The sequence below is a fragment of the Trachurus trachurus genome (assembly GCF_905171665.1).
Source record: "Trachurus trachurus genome assembly, chromosome: 14".
Classification (NCBI taxonomy): Eukaryota; Metazoa; Chordata; class Actinopteri; order Carangiformes; family Carangidae; genus Trachurus; species Trachurus trachurus.
In genome coordinates, this window is record NC_139903.1 from 5240633 (window position 1) to 5256997 (window position 16365).

Consider the following 16365-nt stretch of genomic DNA (forward strand, 5'->3'; position numbering starts at 1 on the left):
GTGCCATACATATGTGTCTTTAACCACTTCGCTGGTAATAGGTGAGGAAATCGTTTGTGATTACCTTAAGAAAAAAAAATCATCAGATAAAGCCGAAGCGGCTACAGATAAGGAACGTAAAGTTGTGTGCACCGGGGATTAAAATGATTGTAATTCAGGTTACGTGGAAAGCAGAGTGGGTGGGTGGTTTTGACGTTAGAGACACATCCTGCCTCAAACACAACAAGAATGTTTTGCTTCACCGCGCCAACGCAGCTTCAGGCTTAACTCAATGCTCTCCGATTGGTTTTAGAGACGTCGGCGGCGGCTGTTTGAAACGTGGCGTCGCCGCGTCTGACCTGAGGAAGAGGGGACGGCGGGGCGTTTACCTGTGTTCGAGTCCTGCTGCTTCTCCCTTTTTCTCCTCTTCTTCTTGCCCTGTTTGGGGGAAAAAAAGAGAAAACATCCCACAGAGACATGAGTTTGGCTCAGAGGTTGAAATGACTGAACTGTTATAAATTTACCATCAGGGGCTGGAAATTATTAGCAGATTTTTGGCTGCGGCTGATGCACCCAGTTCCTCTGGTTTGCCTCAAACAGGACAACTAATACTGTGATTAACCATCAGCCGGTCGTTAGCAGGGATAATGGGACAGTGCAGCTGCTCTTTCTCTTCATTAGGAATTCATGTGTCTGCTTCCACCTCCATAAAGAACTTGTGGATTTCTCTTTATGCTTTGCTTGTTACCTAAACATGTTTGTTTACAATCCTGAACAGGAATCTGCATCTAATAAAAGTCTGAGTGTTTCTCATGTGTCATATAAATACATTGATGTCAAAATAAAAAGTGCAAAGTGAAGGCAGAAGAGTGCAAAATGCAAGAAAGATGAAGAAAAACAAAACAAAGACGATCCTTTGCATCACTAAGCTCACTGTGAACACCTCCATGCACGAAGCTCTGCTCAAACCTCTGACAAGGAAACCTGAGATCCATCAAAAATCAGCTTTAGACAGATTTTTGGATTCTTACAAACAGAAAATCTTATTCTATTAATATTTGTCTTTGTATTTCATTGTCTCTGCGTAGCTGTAGACACAAACACCGGTGATGGTGGAGTGAGGCCTCATATTTGGGTGAGCTGAAGGATGTGGGTAGAGAGATCTACCGCCTGCACGTCAATGTCTGCCCTCCTCAGCTCGCTGTCAGCATTGTGTCTATGTGGTTACAACAACTCCTCTTGCAACTGCACCTCTCTGAAGCTCTGTCTGTGGGCGTATGTGTGTATGTGTGTGTGCATATACTACATGTAGGCTTTTTTTTCTCTCTTTCTTTCTTTTTAAGTTTTACTGAGTCGGAGGAGAGACCCTCCACAGCTGCGGGGGTGATATGTGGAACTTCTTCACTTCCTGTTTTGCTAGTAGGTCCAGTGACTGTTCTGTTTTAACCACAGAGGTGATGGGGAGTGAGGAGGTTCATGAAATACAGCAGGAAATATTTTCAGCTCAGGCTAGAGGACCTGCATGCATTTATATATATATATACACACTGTATAGTTGTATATATACGTGTCGTCATCACACAGTGCGTGTGTGCCGAGCAGACTCTGCTGCTCTACGCCTAAAATAAGAAAGCTGAAAAACAAAACTGTGAAATGTTTCTGCTCTTTTATGCAATCATAAAAAGCCGGTTTTATTTTAGCTGCTGCTGAACTGTTGCAGAATGATCACAGGTCAGAAAGCAAAGTGCATTCCTGTCACCGTCGGGTTAAACATGCAGCATGAAAAGGCGCCTCCCCGCTGCCCCATTGGTTAAATACAAATGTGTAAGTGATGCACTTGTCAATGAGCCACAACATCTACTCACATGAACTAAAGCAAACCAGTCCGCAGTGTTATTGTTGCTGCACTCAAAGCTCAATGCAAACAGCAGCAGCTCCTCCACCTGTGGTCACAGTCTACTAGAGCTCTGGTTTATAACACATTCACAACAGTAGGACTGCAACTAAGGATTATTTTCATGATCGACTAATCCGTCAGTTATTTAAACGATTAATCGATTAGTTGTTTGGTCAATGAAATGTTGAAAAATGTCAATCAGTGTTTCTAAAACTACAAAATGACATCCTCAAATGTCTTGTTTTGTCCACAAACCAAACATATTCAGTTTGTTGTCATAAAGGAATAAAGAAACCAGAAATATTCACATTTAAGCAGCTGAAATCAGACTTTTTTTTCTTAAAAAACTGCTCAAACCAATTATTTGATTATCAAAATAGTTGACGATTAATTCAATAATCGATTATTATTTGATTAATTGATTAATTGCTGCAGCTCTACACAACAGCACACTTTTTTTGTTTTATTTTTTAAACTGTGGTTTTAAAAAATAAATCTCCACATACAGGATTGGGACTTTTATTTTGAAATATCTTAAGAAAAACTGACCGACATTTTTCTGCTCCGTCAGCTACAGGGGGAAAAAATGCGATAAAAATATAAAGGAAGAAAAACAATGAGAGTGAATCATTGTCTCTGTCCCACAGACGTTACGAACGTGTTATAAACCACAGCCTGAGCAAGGTGTCACCACCCCCCCGGGGGCCATGCCTGCCTGCCTGCCTGCCTGCCTGCAGAGCTCAGCTCGGTCAGCTGAGCAGAAACAAGTACAGCAGAGAGAAGCGGAAACAGGTCACCACTCTGTCGGATGTTTGACGTGACTACAAAGCGTCCTGAGCTACGATGATGAAAGCTTCTGATCGTGTCTGAAGGTTTTCACACCATCGTCACACTCTGTTGTTGCTGTTGTTGTTATTAGGACGACTAATGACTGCAAAGTGCGGTGTCAAGAGGTTGTGTTCCTGTTGTCTGGATGAGAAGTGAGGTGCTGTGTTTATTTACAGAGATTCCCATACAAATGAAAAACAAGTGAATGAAGAACGAAGGCAGCGAGGCAGTGAGCCAGCCATGCGGCCCCGCTCTCTGTTAGTTAAGCAAATCGGGTTGATTTATACCTCTGTGTGTCACAGTCGGAACCAACGTGCAACATGGATCCATAACTGATCGATCAGACGTTCCTGCTGCAGCTGCTCTTAAGTGTGTGTGTGTGTGTGTGTGTGTGTGTGTTCTCTGATGTGTGTGAGTCATTAATAAGATTTTTTTGGAGGGTGCATGCAAACGTTGCACAGGAGTACCCACAATCCCCCATTTTCATGCAGCTCTTTGCATAACTCTTTTTTTTTTTCCCACCACAGAGGCATAAATCCACCATAAGACGTGTCCCTACCCAATCAGCTTTACTCTTTTCCCCTGCGACCCCGCTAAGGCCCGCCTCCTGCAAGAGTTCAACAGCAAACTGACAAGTGAGAGGCACACAGCAGCCCAGACACAGCACATCCCCACAACATCAGACTCAAATGCATGCACCACACACGTCTGATTCTCCCCTGGACTCTTTCTGAGAAACTTATTTCATAAATCCATGCCATAAAAATGTGTCTGTTTATTTCTTTTCTTTTTTAATGACTTTTGACTGACAGGTATTGGGGGACAATATTCATGCAGGTTGTTGAGGCAGTAGCCAGTAAATGAAGTAAGTAATTCCTTTCAGCTCTGAGGTAAGAATAACAAATATTATCAAACCCAGATCTGGTTTATTGAACCGATCCTGATCTGTTTTTGATCGCCTTGCTTTCATTTACGGGGGGAATCAAAACAAGAGAAAAAAAAGAAGTCGAGTGGTTGGACCGGTTCCTGGTGTTTGTTTCATCAAAATGTTTTGTTCTTTCCAGAGCTTTTTCTTTTTCTTCTGCACATTCGATCATTTTCTCAGATTCAGCTCTTTGCTTCTGGGAAGCGTTTAGTGTCCAATTCAGCATTTGGTGAAGGACAGAGAGCATTTTTACTTCTTATGGAACAGATACTGAATTTAAAAAGAACAGCTCTTGTTGCTTTTATGAACGTTAGAAATAAAAGTTTGGGATTTTTTTAAATTGTAAGAAAACTTCTTCTTTTGAACTATTAGACACAAATTGTCCTGTCATTTCTCTGAGATGTCAGTCAACAATATACTGAAAATTTGTAGTTTTAATGGTCTCTGTTTACAATTTAATAACTTATACAATAATTTAATTGTGAGGCCGTAAACATAAAAAATGCAGATTCTTATAAACAAAATCATTAAACTGTTCCACTCTATTACATCTCAAGCTCCATGTTGTAACCATAGCAACCAGATGACTTCTTTACTCTCGAGATGGTTCCCATGACAACCCAAGTGTAAAATTTATGACTTTTTTTTTCTCCCCACATTTTTTTTGCATCATCAAGTCAGAAGAAGCTCCTCACCCTGAAACCTAAACACAACATCTTCCTGGGTTTGTTTTTAGAATGAACTCGGGAAATGTATGTTTTATCCCCTCCCCGCCCCCCTCCCTCCCCTCTGGATGATTACACACTGATGCAGCACCAGGAGATTTAATGGCAAAAAGAAAAAACAGTGAGGATGAGGAGGAGAGAAGAAAAGGAGGAGGATGAAGAACAGGAAGTCCTTACGTAGTTGTCCCTGGCGGACCAGGTGGGGTAGAGCTGCATGTGGAGTTGTCTCTCCTTCCTGGCCAGCTCGTAGTACTTGGCCTGCTCCTCCCGGGTCAGTGCATGCCACTGGAGACACACACAGACACACACAGACACACACAGACAGACACACACACATAAAAACAACAACAGAGTCTGTGAGCAGTGATTCATTCACAGGATCCCAGCATCACCAGTCTGGGTTGTATAATCTCAGTAGCATCGACATGTGATGGGAGCAGAGTTCACATTACTACGCTCCTCTTATGTTCCTCATGTGTGAAATTACAGACTGACCTGGAAACAGGATTTGTCTCCATTCAGTTGTACATGTGTGTGTGTGTGTGTGTGTGTGTGTGTGTGTGTGTGTGTGTGTGTGTGTGTGTGTGTGTGTGTGTGTGTGTGTTGCATCGCTCACCCTCCGCCCCAGAATCTGGTTGATGGCGGCGCTCTCCTTTAACGTGCACTCGGCGATGACCTTCGCCCTCATCTCCTTCATGTAGAGCATGAAGGCGTTCAGCGGTTTCTTGATCACCGGCTTCTTGGGCTCTTTCTCCCGTTTGGGCTCCTGCTGCTTCCTGCAGGAGGAGGAGGAGGAGGAATGATGGAGAGACATAGAGAGAGAGAGAGAGTCAGCTAATTTGTGTATTCAAGACATGAAATGTGTGTGTGTGCGTTACAGTGAGTTACAGGACAACACAGGATATGATTAGTGTTCGACACTAAATCAACCTGAGAGTTGAAATATTTTGGTTTAAAAAGTTGACTGAACCAGGTGAACTGGCTTATTGATGTATTTTTCTTTGTTGTTCTTCTTCCCTTTAGTCTTTTCTCTGTTTTATTCTTCTTTGGGGTTTTAGCAGGCACTGAGCAGCAGGTTATTATAGTTCACTAAAACTAAAACTAAAACTAGCAGTGAAAAAACAATTTAGAAAACTGAAATAAAAATGACAATTTCTTCCAAAAACGAGAACCAAATAAAAACTACAATGAACGATATAAAATGAACTAAAACTAAAGTGTAATGTCAGATAACATCAGCTTAGTTGTAGTTTTCTTAGAGATGTCTAAAGCTGCAGGAAGAAAACACCACAGCTCAAAATGGGACGACTTGGAGTACGACCCACAGGTAGATAAGAGTGAATGGAACTTGGTGAAACTAAAACTGTTTAATGACTTGTTGAACTGACTAAAACTAAACTGAAATAAAAAGCAAACTGAAAAACTAAATAAAAACAAAAACTAATGAAAAATGTTAAACTATAATAACCTTGCTGAGCAGAACATTCACTTTCACTCAAACAGAAAACTAGAACCAGGCTTCATCCTGGCTACTTCAAACCCATCGTCTCGTTACTCACTGAGCTTTAATCCTTAAGTAAACTTGTTTTGATCTCTTGTCTGGAGGAAACCAGGTCTCCCACTGAGCCTCAGCCGCTGCTTCAAAAACACGTGTGACCCACAATCATGTAATTGTTTTCCTTCCATCTGAAAAGTGATAAACCCTCTGATAAAAACCTATGTTCCCCGTTTCAGCTCTTTTTCTTACTGATTTTATTCTCTAGATATTGTAACTTTAATCAACTTCAAACAGGAAAACAGGTAGTTTGAATAACTTAAAGCTACTCTCTTTTCAATGCAAGTGTTTTTTTTTCTTTTTCCCATAGTTAAACTTTCATAAAAACATTATTTAAAAGTTAAGAGGTAATTATTCATGTAGATAGATAAATAAACCATACTTACACATACATGCCCCTGTCATACTGGTCGTGCTCCTGTTTGCCTGTAGGGGGCACTATGGCCGGGTGGGGGATCCCTGTAGGATGCATGCCTGATGGGCCCAGCATCAGAGAGTGGGGGAACCTGGAGGAGGTGAATTAAAAGAGAAGAGAAAGAAAAGAGGAGACAAAAAAAAAGAAAGAAAGCCTCAGTCAGCTCAGAGAAACGTGTCGGGTTGTGGCAGCGACGACGCAGCGTCAAAGCGAGAGCGAAGGTTTTAATAAGCAACGAGGCTGAAAGCAGGAAAAGCATCTTGGTGCTGAAAGAGTTTATATCAACTGTGTGTTAGTGTGTGTGTGTGTGTGTGTGGCTGTGGATCTGTAAAGGATTTAACTTTTCACTCAGTAAGAAAAGAGCTGATGTTTCCATCTGCCGCCACTAGAGGGCGTCCTCGTCTCACTGAGACGCTGGCAGACGAAGGGACACCGTCCTTCAAACCTTTTGAGTTGAAGTCGGTGTCCTCATAAACATGTTGGTTGTCAGGCAGCAGAAACAAACACAACAAAACAAAATAAAAAAATAAATAAAAAAATCACAATTTGTGGGATTTTTACTTTCAGATATTTGATCTTTTTCAGTTTCTCAGATGAAAAGAACCAGCACCAAGTTTCTTTCAGCACCTTCAAAGTCTCTGCAGATAAGTGGAGCAAAGTGGAGTGTGACTGACAGGAAAGCAGCAGAAAGCATCGGCTGCTGGCGGTCGAGTGATCGCAGGGTCGAATCCTCAAGGAAATAATATACTGTATCTATAGTGTTTGTTTTAACTTGTGTGGAGCAGCAGCAGCAGCAGCAGCAGCAGCTTGTAGCTCAGGTTTATTACACCTGACAAACTCAGTTTCTCGTCACAGAAATGCGTGATTAATGAAATGCATGAATAAAAACATGCATGAATTCCCCTCAGAGCTCAGGCTCAAGGAAACTAAACTGCTGCTAATCAACATTTTGGATTTACGGGCTTAAAAGTTTGTGACTATTTAATCTTTTTAAACAAAACTCAAGGTCTAAAACAAACTGTGTGTGAGGCTGATCTTTTTTTTCTACCTGAGTGAGGGCTCGTGTTTAAAAAAAAAAAAAAAAACCCCCAGCAGCACTTAAATCCAGCCTCCAGAGTGTGTCATTGTGTGTGTGTGTGTGTGTGTGTGTGTATACACAGGGAACATTAACTGTGGTTCAGGTTTAAATAACTCTTAAGCAAATACTGAAAACAACTAAACATCAAACTCGCAGCAGGGTCACAAGGCTCGCACTAATAGGTTCAGTGCTCCTGCGTCTCCTCTCCTCGGAGGGAGGGTGAGGGGGGTGGGGGGGGGCTCAAACCTGCTGCATTTAGACGTTGTGATGAAAACCGACAGAACATCAGCTTTTAAATGTAGTTTTGTAAAGCAGCATCATAAATAACAAAACATTAAAAACAGATAAAAGCCGGCGATAGCAGGGTGAAAGCAGTTCAAGTACTCAAGGTGGAAAAAGAGTGTGTTTCCACTTCTCTCTCTCTCTGTGTTTGTGTGTTTGTGTGTCTGTGTGCAAGCCTTTTGTGTTCTGCAGCAGCGCTTTGCAGCTCGGCTCAAGTTTGCCTCGACTCTGCCGGTCCTGGTCCTGATTACAGCACACTGGCTCCAATCGGACTTTTTACAGCGGCGGATGGAAAACTCCTCCTGCTCGGGCTTTTTTTTTTAAAAATGTGCTATAAACAGGAGCTGATGATGATGATAACGATGATGCACAGCGTTGCTTGAATCTTTTTTTTTTTTTTTTTTTTTTTGCCTTTCTGTCTTTCTGGGCCTGGGTCCGACCGGCCAGCTACGGTACCTGGAGTAGGAGGAGGGGCTGGGGAGGTTGCTGGAGTAGGGCTGCCTGAATCCACAGGGGGACAGGGCAGGATAGACTGGCTGGCTCTGCCTGCCACAGCACAGCACAGGGGAGAGAGGGGCGGCAACAGTTGGTGCCTTTTAGCTTTACAGGTTAGAAAAAAGCAAAAAAATCTTCGCACATCTATTTCCTTGGCAGGTGCGTCAGAGGATGACAATTAAGTCCAAATTAAACAAATAAGAGCTCCCGCACACATAGCCAACTTGCAGAATTTATTCTGCAAGTTGGCTATGTGTGCGGGAGCTTTACAGGTAAAAAAAAAAAAAAAAAGGAGTGTGTATGTGTGTCGAGTCCTGCAGGTCAGTTTATCACTTTCAGTTCAGCCTCATAGAAAATAAAAAGACAAACTGACAAGATTCATCATCAAACATAGAAAAACAAACATCGGTTCTGTCCTGTGATTCATTTGCATTTCTTATTACTCAGAATAAATACAATCTATGTTTCTTTTTTATGAACATTAAAGAGAGGCCTCCAGGTTTTTATGTCTGCGTTTTTTTGTTGTCCACATGTGTATTTTGGACACGCATCACCTTGTTGTCGTCCAAATGTGTAATGTTATGCATGTATTTACAGACAGTGAGTATGTGTATGTGTTCTACCCTATGTGGTACAATATTTTATTCCATTGTTGTTCTTTTTAAAGGTTGCTTTGTAGGCCTACAATCTGGCAGAGGGACAGTGGATGAAAACTAGCTTTTTAAGCTAATTCTGGTGCATTTACATGTGTTTTTTATACAATGTTTATTAATGTGCATTGCCCCTTTTCAACTGAAACTTTTTAAACTGATGTATTTTTATGTGCAAATATAGAAAAATGAGAATAAACTTCAGAAAGAGTAAAAAGTGAAACTGTGGATTCTGATGTTTCTTTGATTTTTCTTTTCCCACAGACACTTCTGTGATGCAGCCGATCCCCCATCGAGAGTCTCCTGACAGCTGTGTGTCAATACCAGGCTTACCGGGAGCAGAAACACACACACACACACACACGCTGACACACCGTTGGGGGTCGAGGGTGGAGTTGGGATGTAAGCAAGCCTCTTTGATATGTAGAAGACCACACTTCTACCTCCTGAGAGCCAATACAACCCCCCCATCCCCCTCCTCCACTGATTCATCCTAATGTTTCAGTGCAGCCCAATCCACATCCACACAACACTCATCATCAACACCATCACACACACACACACACACACACACACACACACACTTCCTCTTCTCGTGCTCTTCCTCTCTTCTGTTTCCATCCACAGGAGGCAGCGCTGCTCGTACACTGAAGCCCTGAGGCTGGGAACAGATCTGGAAACCGGCCCTGCTCTGATCCTGTTTTTATCCGAGGTTACACTTCAACACAGGTCAAATGGTTTTCTGATACAGGAAGATCAACTTAAGACAACCAGGAAGCTGCACACACACACATATACAGACACACACCAGTTCACCAGAGTCCACACAACACCAACACCAACCAGATGGAGGTCTGTGCAGACAGCAGCTCCTCTCCTTGTGCACAAATCAGAACAATTTGGACTTGACTTCCTTATTCATGCTCAGTGATGGAATTCAGTTTCTTTTCAACAGCATTTCCAGACACACCCAGTCCCCAGCCTCCCACACACACTTTGTTGGTTTCAGACAGTTAGAAGTTTCCATTGTTGTGTGGCTGAAATTGCGCCCATGTCACGTCGTCGTGATCGGCCAGCTGCACCTCCCCTCTCTCTATGACGACCAGCTCGTCACTCCATCTTTGAGCCCAACGCTCACTGTGTACAATGCAAAAGTTAAAGGGATATTTCAACATTTTGGCAAATTCACCCATTGCCATAATCCATAGAGTCTTAGGAGTAGGTTTGTTACCTTTAATTGTCGGTGCAAGCTGTTTTTTGATTGCATATGGCATTTACGGGTTCCCCTCATCAAACTCATCAAATACACAATCCAACAACTCCAAAATGCTCTTGTGGAGGAATTGTGACCTGCACATTCACCACGCTATGAGATAATAATGTAACAAAACAGAGTTGTATTCGAGGCAAATGCATAGCCGGAACTACATCCCAGACACGGCTGCTCAAAAGTAGTTCGAAGTATTTGCTTCATGTGTCGTAATGCTACATAATTATACGTTATTATCTCATAGTGTGGTGAATGTGCAGGTCACAACTTGTCCACCAGAGCGTTTTGGAGTTGTTGGATTGTGTATTTGATGAGTTTGATGAGGGAAATACAGAAATACCACATGCTTCCATTGCGTTAGCTGAGCAGCTTGCGTCTCTGCTCCGCCGATCTAAAAACAGCTTGCACCAACAATTAAAGGTAACGAGACTAAGACTATAGGGACTATGGCAATGGATGAATTGGCTAAGATGTTGAATTATCCCTTTAAAGAGCTGTTAACATGGGACTGATGGTTCTCACTGCAAAGCGACGTCCTGGAACCAGTCTAAGATTATTCCTCAAACTGAGTCCTGGTCTTGGACGAGCTGTCGGGACGCCGGGGGACACGTGGAGGTGGTCGTGGAGGGACGGAGAGTGAGACCGGTCTAATCACCAACACAACAGAAAACAACGGTCTGACATTTAACCACTCACTCTCCGTTCTCCTCCAACAAAGACGAGCTCAGCGAGGAGCCAAAACAAGCAGATAATCTGGGTTAAAGGAGATTAACTGTTAATAACGCCGGAGAAAACCCACAGTGACGCGTTCTTGTCTGAAAAAGATAAAATGTCTGTAAAAATCGCAGACTCGAGAACCGCCTGGGGACAAACAGCACGTCCTCCGGAAAAAAGAAAAAATATATATAAACACACATGTGAGAAAATGCACACGCAAAGTTTTAATCCTCCGTTTTCAAATCTCTGTGACATTTGACGTTAAGCCTTTGACGGTTCTGTCCAGGCACAGATACAGTAGGTTGTAATAAATGGGATTTGTGTTGATCCATAAATTAATGGAGGTCTGACATTAAGGAGTTCACAATCGACCAGCGTGACGTCGTGCGCTCACAATCGACTGCAAAATGATGGCCAGCCTGAAAGAAGAGGGACCGAATGTGGAGCGGACGTCAGAGTGAAGGCACGGGCTGAGAGGACAAACCACAATGCAGTGGATAAACATTTAAAAACACACTTTTTAATAAACACTTTGGGTTTTATCGAAGACCAGAATCCACTAGAGGTCTGCGAACATTTCCCAGAATCCATCACAACTCGACGGCGGAGACGGCAAGTTGCAAATTTAGACGTGACAGTATTATTGTTAAGCATGAGCAGAACATTACGTGACGTGTGCTCAGTGTTTCCTCCTTTTCCGAGATGATTTTATTGGCAACGTCGTCCAGCGTCAAATCCCATTAAACCTCTTTATCGATAATTTGATTTGGTTCAGTATAAACAGACGTGATTGTAGCTGGACACAGACACAGACTCTGTTCAGTCCAGTTTGTGTTAAATAGGAGGATTTTTTTTTTCTTTCCTTGACACTGAGTTTGGTTCAATTTTGTCCACATTCCTTTTGGGTTTTTTTTTTTTTTTCGGCCACAAGCCACAGGTTGAAGTGCAAAAACACAACAGGATCAAAGGAGGTGGTTACCATGACAGCGGAGGGGGGGCCTTGGGTTAGCCGCTCCGACACCAGGTGAGACAGTGATGTATCTATGCACTACTGATCTAGGTCACTCTACAGTATGTGTAAGTGTGTGTGTTTATGCAACGCTGTGAAATGATGATGATGATGATGGTGGTGATGATGATGGTGTCCAGGAAGATTGACAGGAGGAAAATTACAGCTTCGTTAGTGACAGGTTAACGGTGAGAACTGTGTTACAACAGGAGTCTGTTTGCAGCGCTGCCACACTATTGATCACTGATTATTGCCCCAATCAATCGATTAAATGATCAAGTTGTAAAATTCCTGTGACAAAGACACATTCATGTTCCTCATCTGGTCCGATCAGGAGTCCAAACTGAGATGTTTTTTGTGTTTTTCTTGAAAAAATACAATCACGACTCTTTGATTATTGAAGTAGCTGCAGATTAATTGTTTTCTTCACCTGTCCATGCTCACATTTTTAGCAGAATTAGAGCCGAGCATTTCAATTCAATCATTATTCTGATGAAGATGAGTGACTTTTATCATCTGTATCATCAGTTTCCTGAACATGACGCCTTCAATTGTTTGTTTTATCTGAGTAATACCTGGAAAGTCTTTCTATTTAAAGACAAGAACGACTGAACCATTAAAAGTAGCTGCAGATTCATTTTGACTAATTGATTAATTGACTAATAGTTTCAGCCCTTCAACTAATTTGGTGAGTTGAATGTTAGAGACTAAAATGTAAGTTAGTGCAAGGTCATCACAAGTACACAAAGGACTGAGAGTCACAGTGTGTGTGTGTGTGTGTTGGACTCACCAGCCCATGGAGGGAGTGATCTGTCCGACGCCGCCTGGAGGGAGGGAGTAGTACCCTGAGAGGTCCTGGGACTGGTGCCTGTGAACGCCTGGAGGACACACACACAAATAGACACACACACACACACACACACACATACACACAAGGTCAGGTCAGTGGCCCCGAGTCCAGTGGGCAATTAGCCCCATTAGCAGTCTGGGAACCTGGTATTAAAACACAATGATGCTCTTTACACAGGTCATACACTCAGATTCCCATCCTGTCACAATGTGTGTGTGTGTGTGTGTAATCTGTGTGTGTGTCTGTGTGTGTTGCACTGTGTGTGACATCAGTGGGACCCTCCACTGGGACCTAACGTAACCATTTGGTTTCACTAGTTTATTTTACATGAGTTTAGGAACCGCGGAAAAAAAAAAAAAAAAAAAAAAAAAAAAGCCACATTTCGAAAAACACACACAGACACGGGTAGACGCACACCCAAACACACATACACACACACACACAGACACACACACACACACACACACACAAACAAACATTCGTCATCTCTACTTTAAGCCAAAAATGTTTTCCAACAAAAGAAACACAGACAGTTTGACTCTGTCCCCTCAGACAGTAAATATCCCGCCTCGCTCTGTCTCTCTCTCCGTGCCCTTCAAAGGAAGTCATTTGTCAGCAGGCAGCACCTAGCACTTAGCGCCGCCCGGCTGCTAACCTGTGTTTGCAGCGCAGGAATGCTGCAGATGACTGTAATTTGGCCGCGGCTCCGGGCCTGTTTCAGGACCCCGAGCCGCTATAAATCTGGACGACAGGAATGTGAGTGAGTCAGTCGACCTGTCTCACCGCTCCGATGCTTCTCTCTTGTCTGTTCCGCCACGCCTTTCCTCCTCTCCTCCCTCCTATCCTCTCCTCCTCCTCCTCTCCTCCTCCCTCTATCCAGGCTCTCCCAACTCCATTTTTGTCCTCATCCTCACCCCTTCCTTACCTTTCACCCCCGCCCCTCATCCTGTGCTCTTCTTCCGCTCCCTCACTGTCATTACAGACTTCAGATCTTTTTTCCCTTTCCCGTCCTTTTTATCATCTCTTCCCAAAAAAAATCCAGAAATCCCCCTGTATTACTTTTACAGGCGCTCCCTCACTCCCCCTTTCCTTCTACCTGATGTGGCTCTTTTTCCACTTTTGCTTACTGTGACTCCATCATTTCTTGCATTTATTAGCCATTTTAAGAATAAGTTCAAGCTGAGGTTTTGATTTTTTTCCTAATGAAACTGAGCAGATAAATTAATATCATTTGTTATTGTTTGTTCAACCACATATTGGACTTAATTTATCTGATTTTTAAACCACAAACACAAACAACTGAGTGCTTCAGTCCACTTCACCACACACACACATGTGATGAATGTGTTTCAGAGGCTGGAGGGAACTTCTGTCTCTGATTCCTGCTGCAGCGTCGTCCCCTCAGTTACAGCAGCGTGCATCAAACTCAGTCACGTAAACATGGTTCAACATATAGGAGGACGTTTATCGGGGTGAATTCCACTTTCCTACTTATTGTAAACACGGGGGTTCACTCCCCGAGGCTGTGTTCAGACTGACAACAGCCCTGCGTGACAAAACACAGACGCCTCATTCATTTACATGAGAGCGCTGGTGCAGAGTGATTCTGAAGCAACCAAACAAACACGCACATAAAAAAAAAAGAAAAATGAAAAAAATGAAGGGACTTTTGGTTGGAAAGTTTGGATTCTGTTTCTTATTATGTTTCTGTGAGCTGAAGAGAAATTAGGATCTGTTCTGTAGCTACTGACAAAATATCTGGTTTTAAAAAAAAGATACAAGTGTTTGTGTGCATGAATATTTTCAATTTAGACGTTGGCAGCGAAGAAACGATCACGAAGCTACAGAATTAAATCAATTTGAATTTGTTGTTGCACTGGGAAACACATTATTCAAAGAGTTTTGAGTTTTCTGCTGCTCCAGCTTGTGCCTCTATTTCCACGGCCTATTGTAGTATTTTTTTTCCAAAGTCATGTGAGGAGGCAGAAATAATTAAATCTCCACATATAACCTGCAGGATCGTTACGTTTTGAAGATAAAGAACGTGCAGCTCTGTGTCAGGTTGTAGCATGCAGTGTTGCACCTTTAAAGTTTAACGTGCAAGAATCAAAACAGAGACTTGTTGGTATGGTAACTTAACACAGTTGTACATCCCCGCCTCAGAGATAAAATCTATAAACCTTTGCCATCAGCATTTGAACTACACTTTATTGTCTTGCCAGTGCAAAACGTAATATGTGGTCATACTGCGAGCTTTAGTTTTCCGTTTCTTATGCAACGCTAAAAAGTGAATTGATAACCTAAAGAAGTCATCGCAGCATTAGTAATAATGAATGTTAATACTCTGAGAAGTGGAGATGATTTTCGAAACCACCCTTGTTCTCTGAAATGACTGTGTTGGTTAACATCAAAACATAAAATCATAAACACGACTAAACATGCGTCGGTTTTTATTTTAGCTGTTAATCTGTCACACTTTTTTTTTTTTACGTGATGGAAAAACATGACGTTGCTTTCTGGAAGTCACGTTTTTTTTTTTTTTTTGCGCGTCTTTGCTTCAGCTTTGACACTATTTGCTGTTGGGAAACGAGAAGGGGGAAAACGAGCAAGCAGTAATGGGGCATTTTTCTTTGGAATGCCCCTTTTAAAAGCAGCCGTCTAATAACAACTACAGCAAACTATCTCACGGTCTCCACGTTCGCGTCTTGGGAAAACACTTCAAAGGGAAACCATTTGAGTCAAAACCGGCTCAGCATGAGCTTGCTATCAGAACGTGTGCGTGTTAAACCGAGAGTCGAGCAGCTGAGAATAGTATTCCTGCACTGATAATGTGTTGTGGTGGTTATAACCACTGAGAGTGAAAGCGCTGCAGCATCTGAGCCTTTAAATGACTTGACAACCTGCCTGTGTGGTGTACATAAAAGAGCCCTAAGACCAGAAGAAACTTTGTAGTGTTTTGTTACAGTAAGGACAGTAATGAGCGCAGACAAAACTTTAAATACGTACAGGAACAAACATCAAAAGTTACAGTAATAGTACAATTCCTGTGTGTGTTTTTTTTTTTTTTTTTTTACAGTGCAGACCTACAGATTATAAGACCAGTCTATTATGACTCCTCGGTGGTGTTATTCATCACGTTCACTTTTGATTTCCAATACACAGTTTGTCCCTCTCTCATGTTTTCACACAGAGGGACACACACTCTTTCCATTAATTGAAAAATGTTAAAGTAACACACACACTTACAGACAGGCAGAACCTATGTTTTCTTATAATCAATAATGTTATCTTTTATAAGTTGTTTAAGTTGTTTTTCTTACTTTTTTTCTTTTTTTACTTTGTATTCACACGGTGCATTTTTGTGCTTTGTGATTTTCCTCTCCATCATCTGGAGACAAATAAAGTTATTGATTGATAAAGAAAGTGGGATGAATGAGGTGCAGAACAGATCATCATCTTAGAAATAAACACTCTTTTCACTCTTAAAGTTACGATTTACCTCAGACTATGTTTACTTTAATGTGATTGTTTATCGAAATCTCTGGTCTTCAGCAACGTTGCACTTAGAATATAAAACCCAGGTAAAAACCAAAGCTTTGAAAAACACTTCTGTCCTTTTCTTACTGTCGTCAAATCCAGTAACAACACCCGAAGAGTCTGTCTGATCACTAATATACACTGAATATTCGA

General features: G+C 42.1%; 1 protein-coding gene across 10 annotated transcripts in view; it reads right to left on the minus strand.

The window, feature by feature from the left end:
* The window catches only part of tcf7 (transcription factor 7), a 73996-nt gene that overhangs the window by 6757 nt on the left and 50874 nt on the right, over positions 1 to 16365 (minus strand). For 4 of the 10 annotated variants that reach the window (XM_083987255.1, XM_083987253.1, XM_083987250.1 and 1 more), the window contains exons 5-11: positions 12616 to 12703; positions 8141 to 8230; positions 6296 to 6415; positions 4971 to 5130; positions 4532 to 4639; positions 3264 to 3311; positions 369 to 417 (exon numbers count right to left, since the gene is read on the minus strand). In XM_083987255.1, coding sequence (XP_083843381.1) covers positions 369 to 417; positions 3264 to 3311; positions 4532 to 4639; positions 4971 to 5130; positions 6296 to 6415; positions 8141 to 8230; positions 12616 to 12703 — 663 coding nt within the window. The remainder of the gene's footprint in view (positions 1 to 368; positions 418 to 3263; positions 3312 to 4531; positions 4640 to 4970; positions 5131 to 6295; positions 6416 to 8140; positions 8231 to 12615; positions 12704 to 16365) is intronic. The other 6 variants (XM_083987257.1, XM_083987259.1, XM_083987258.1 and 3 more) reach the window with 2 other exon arrangements.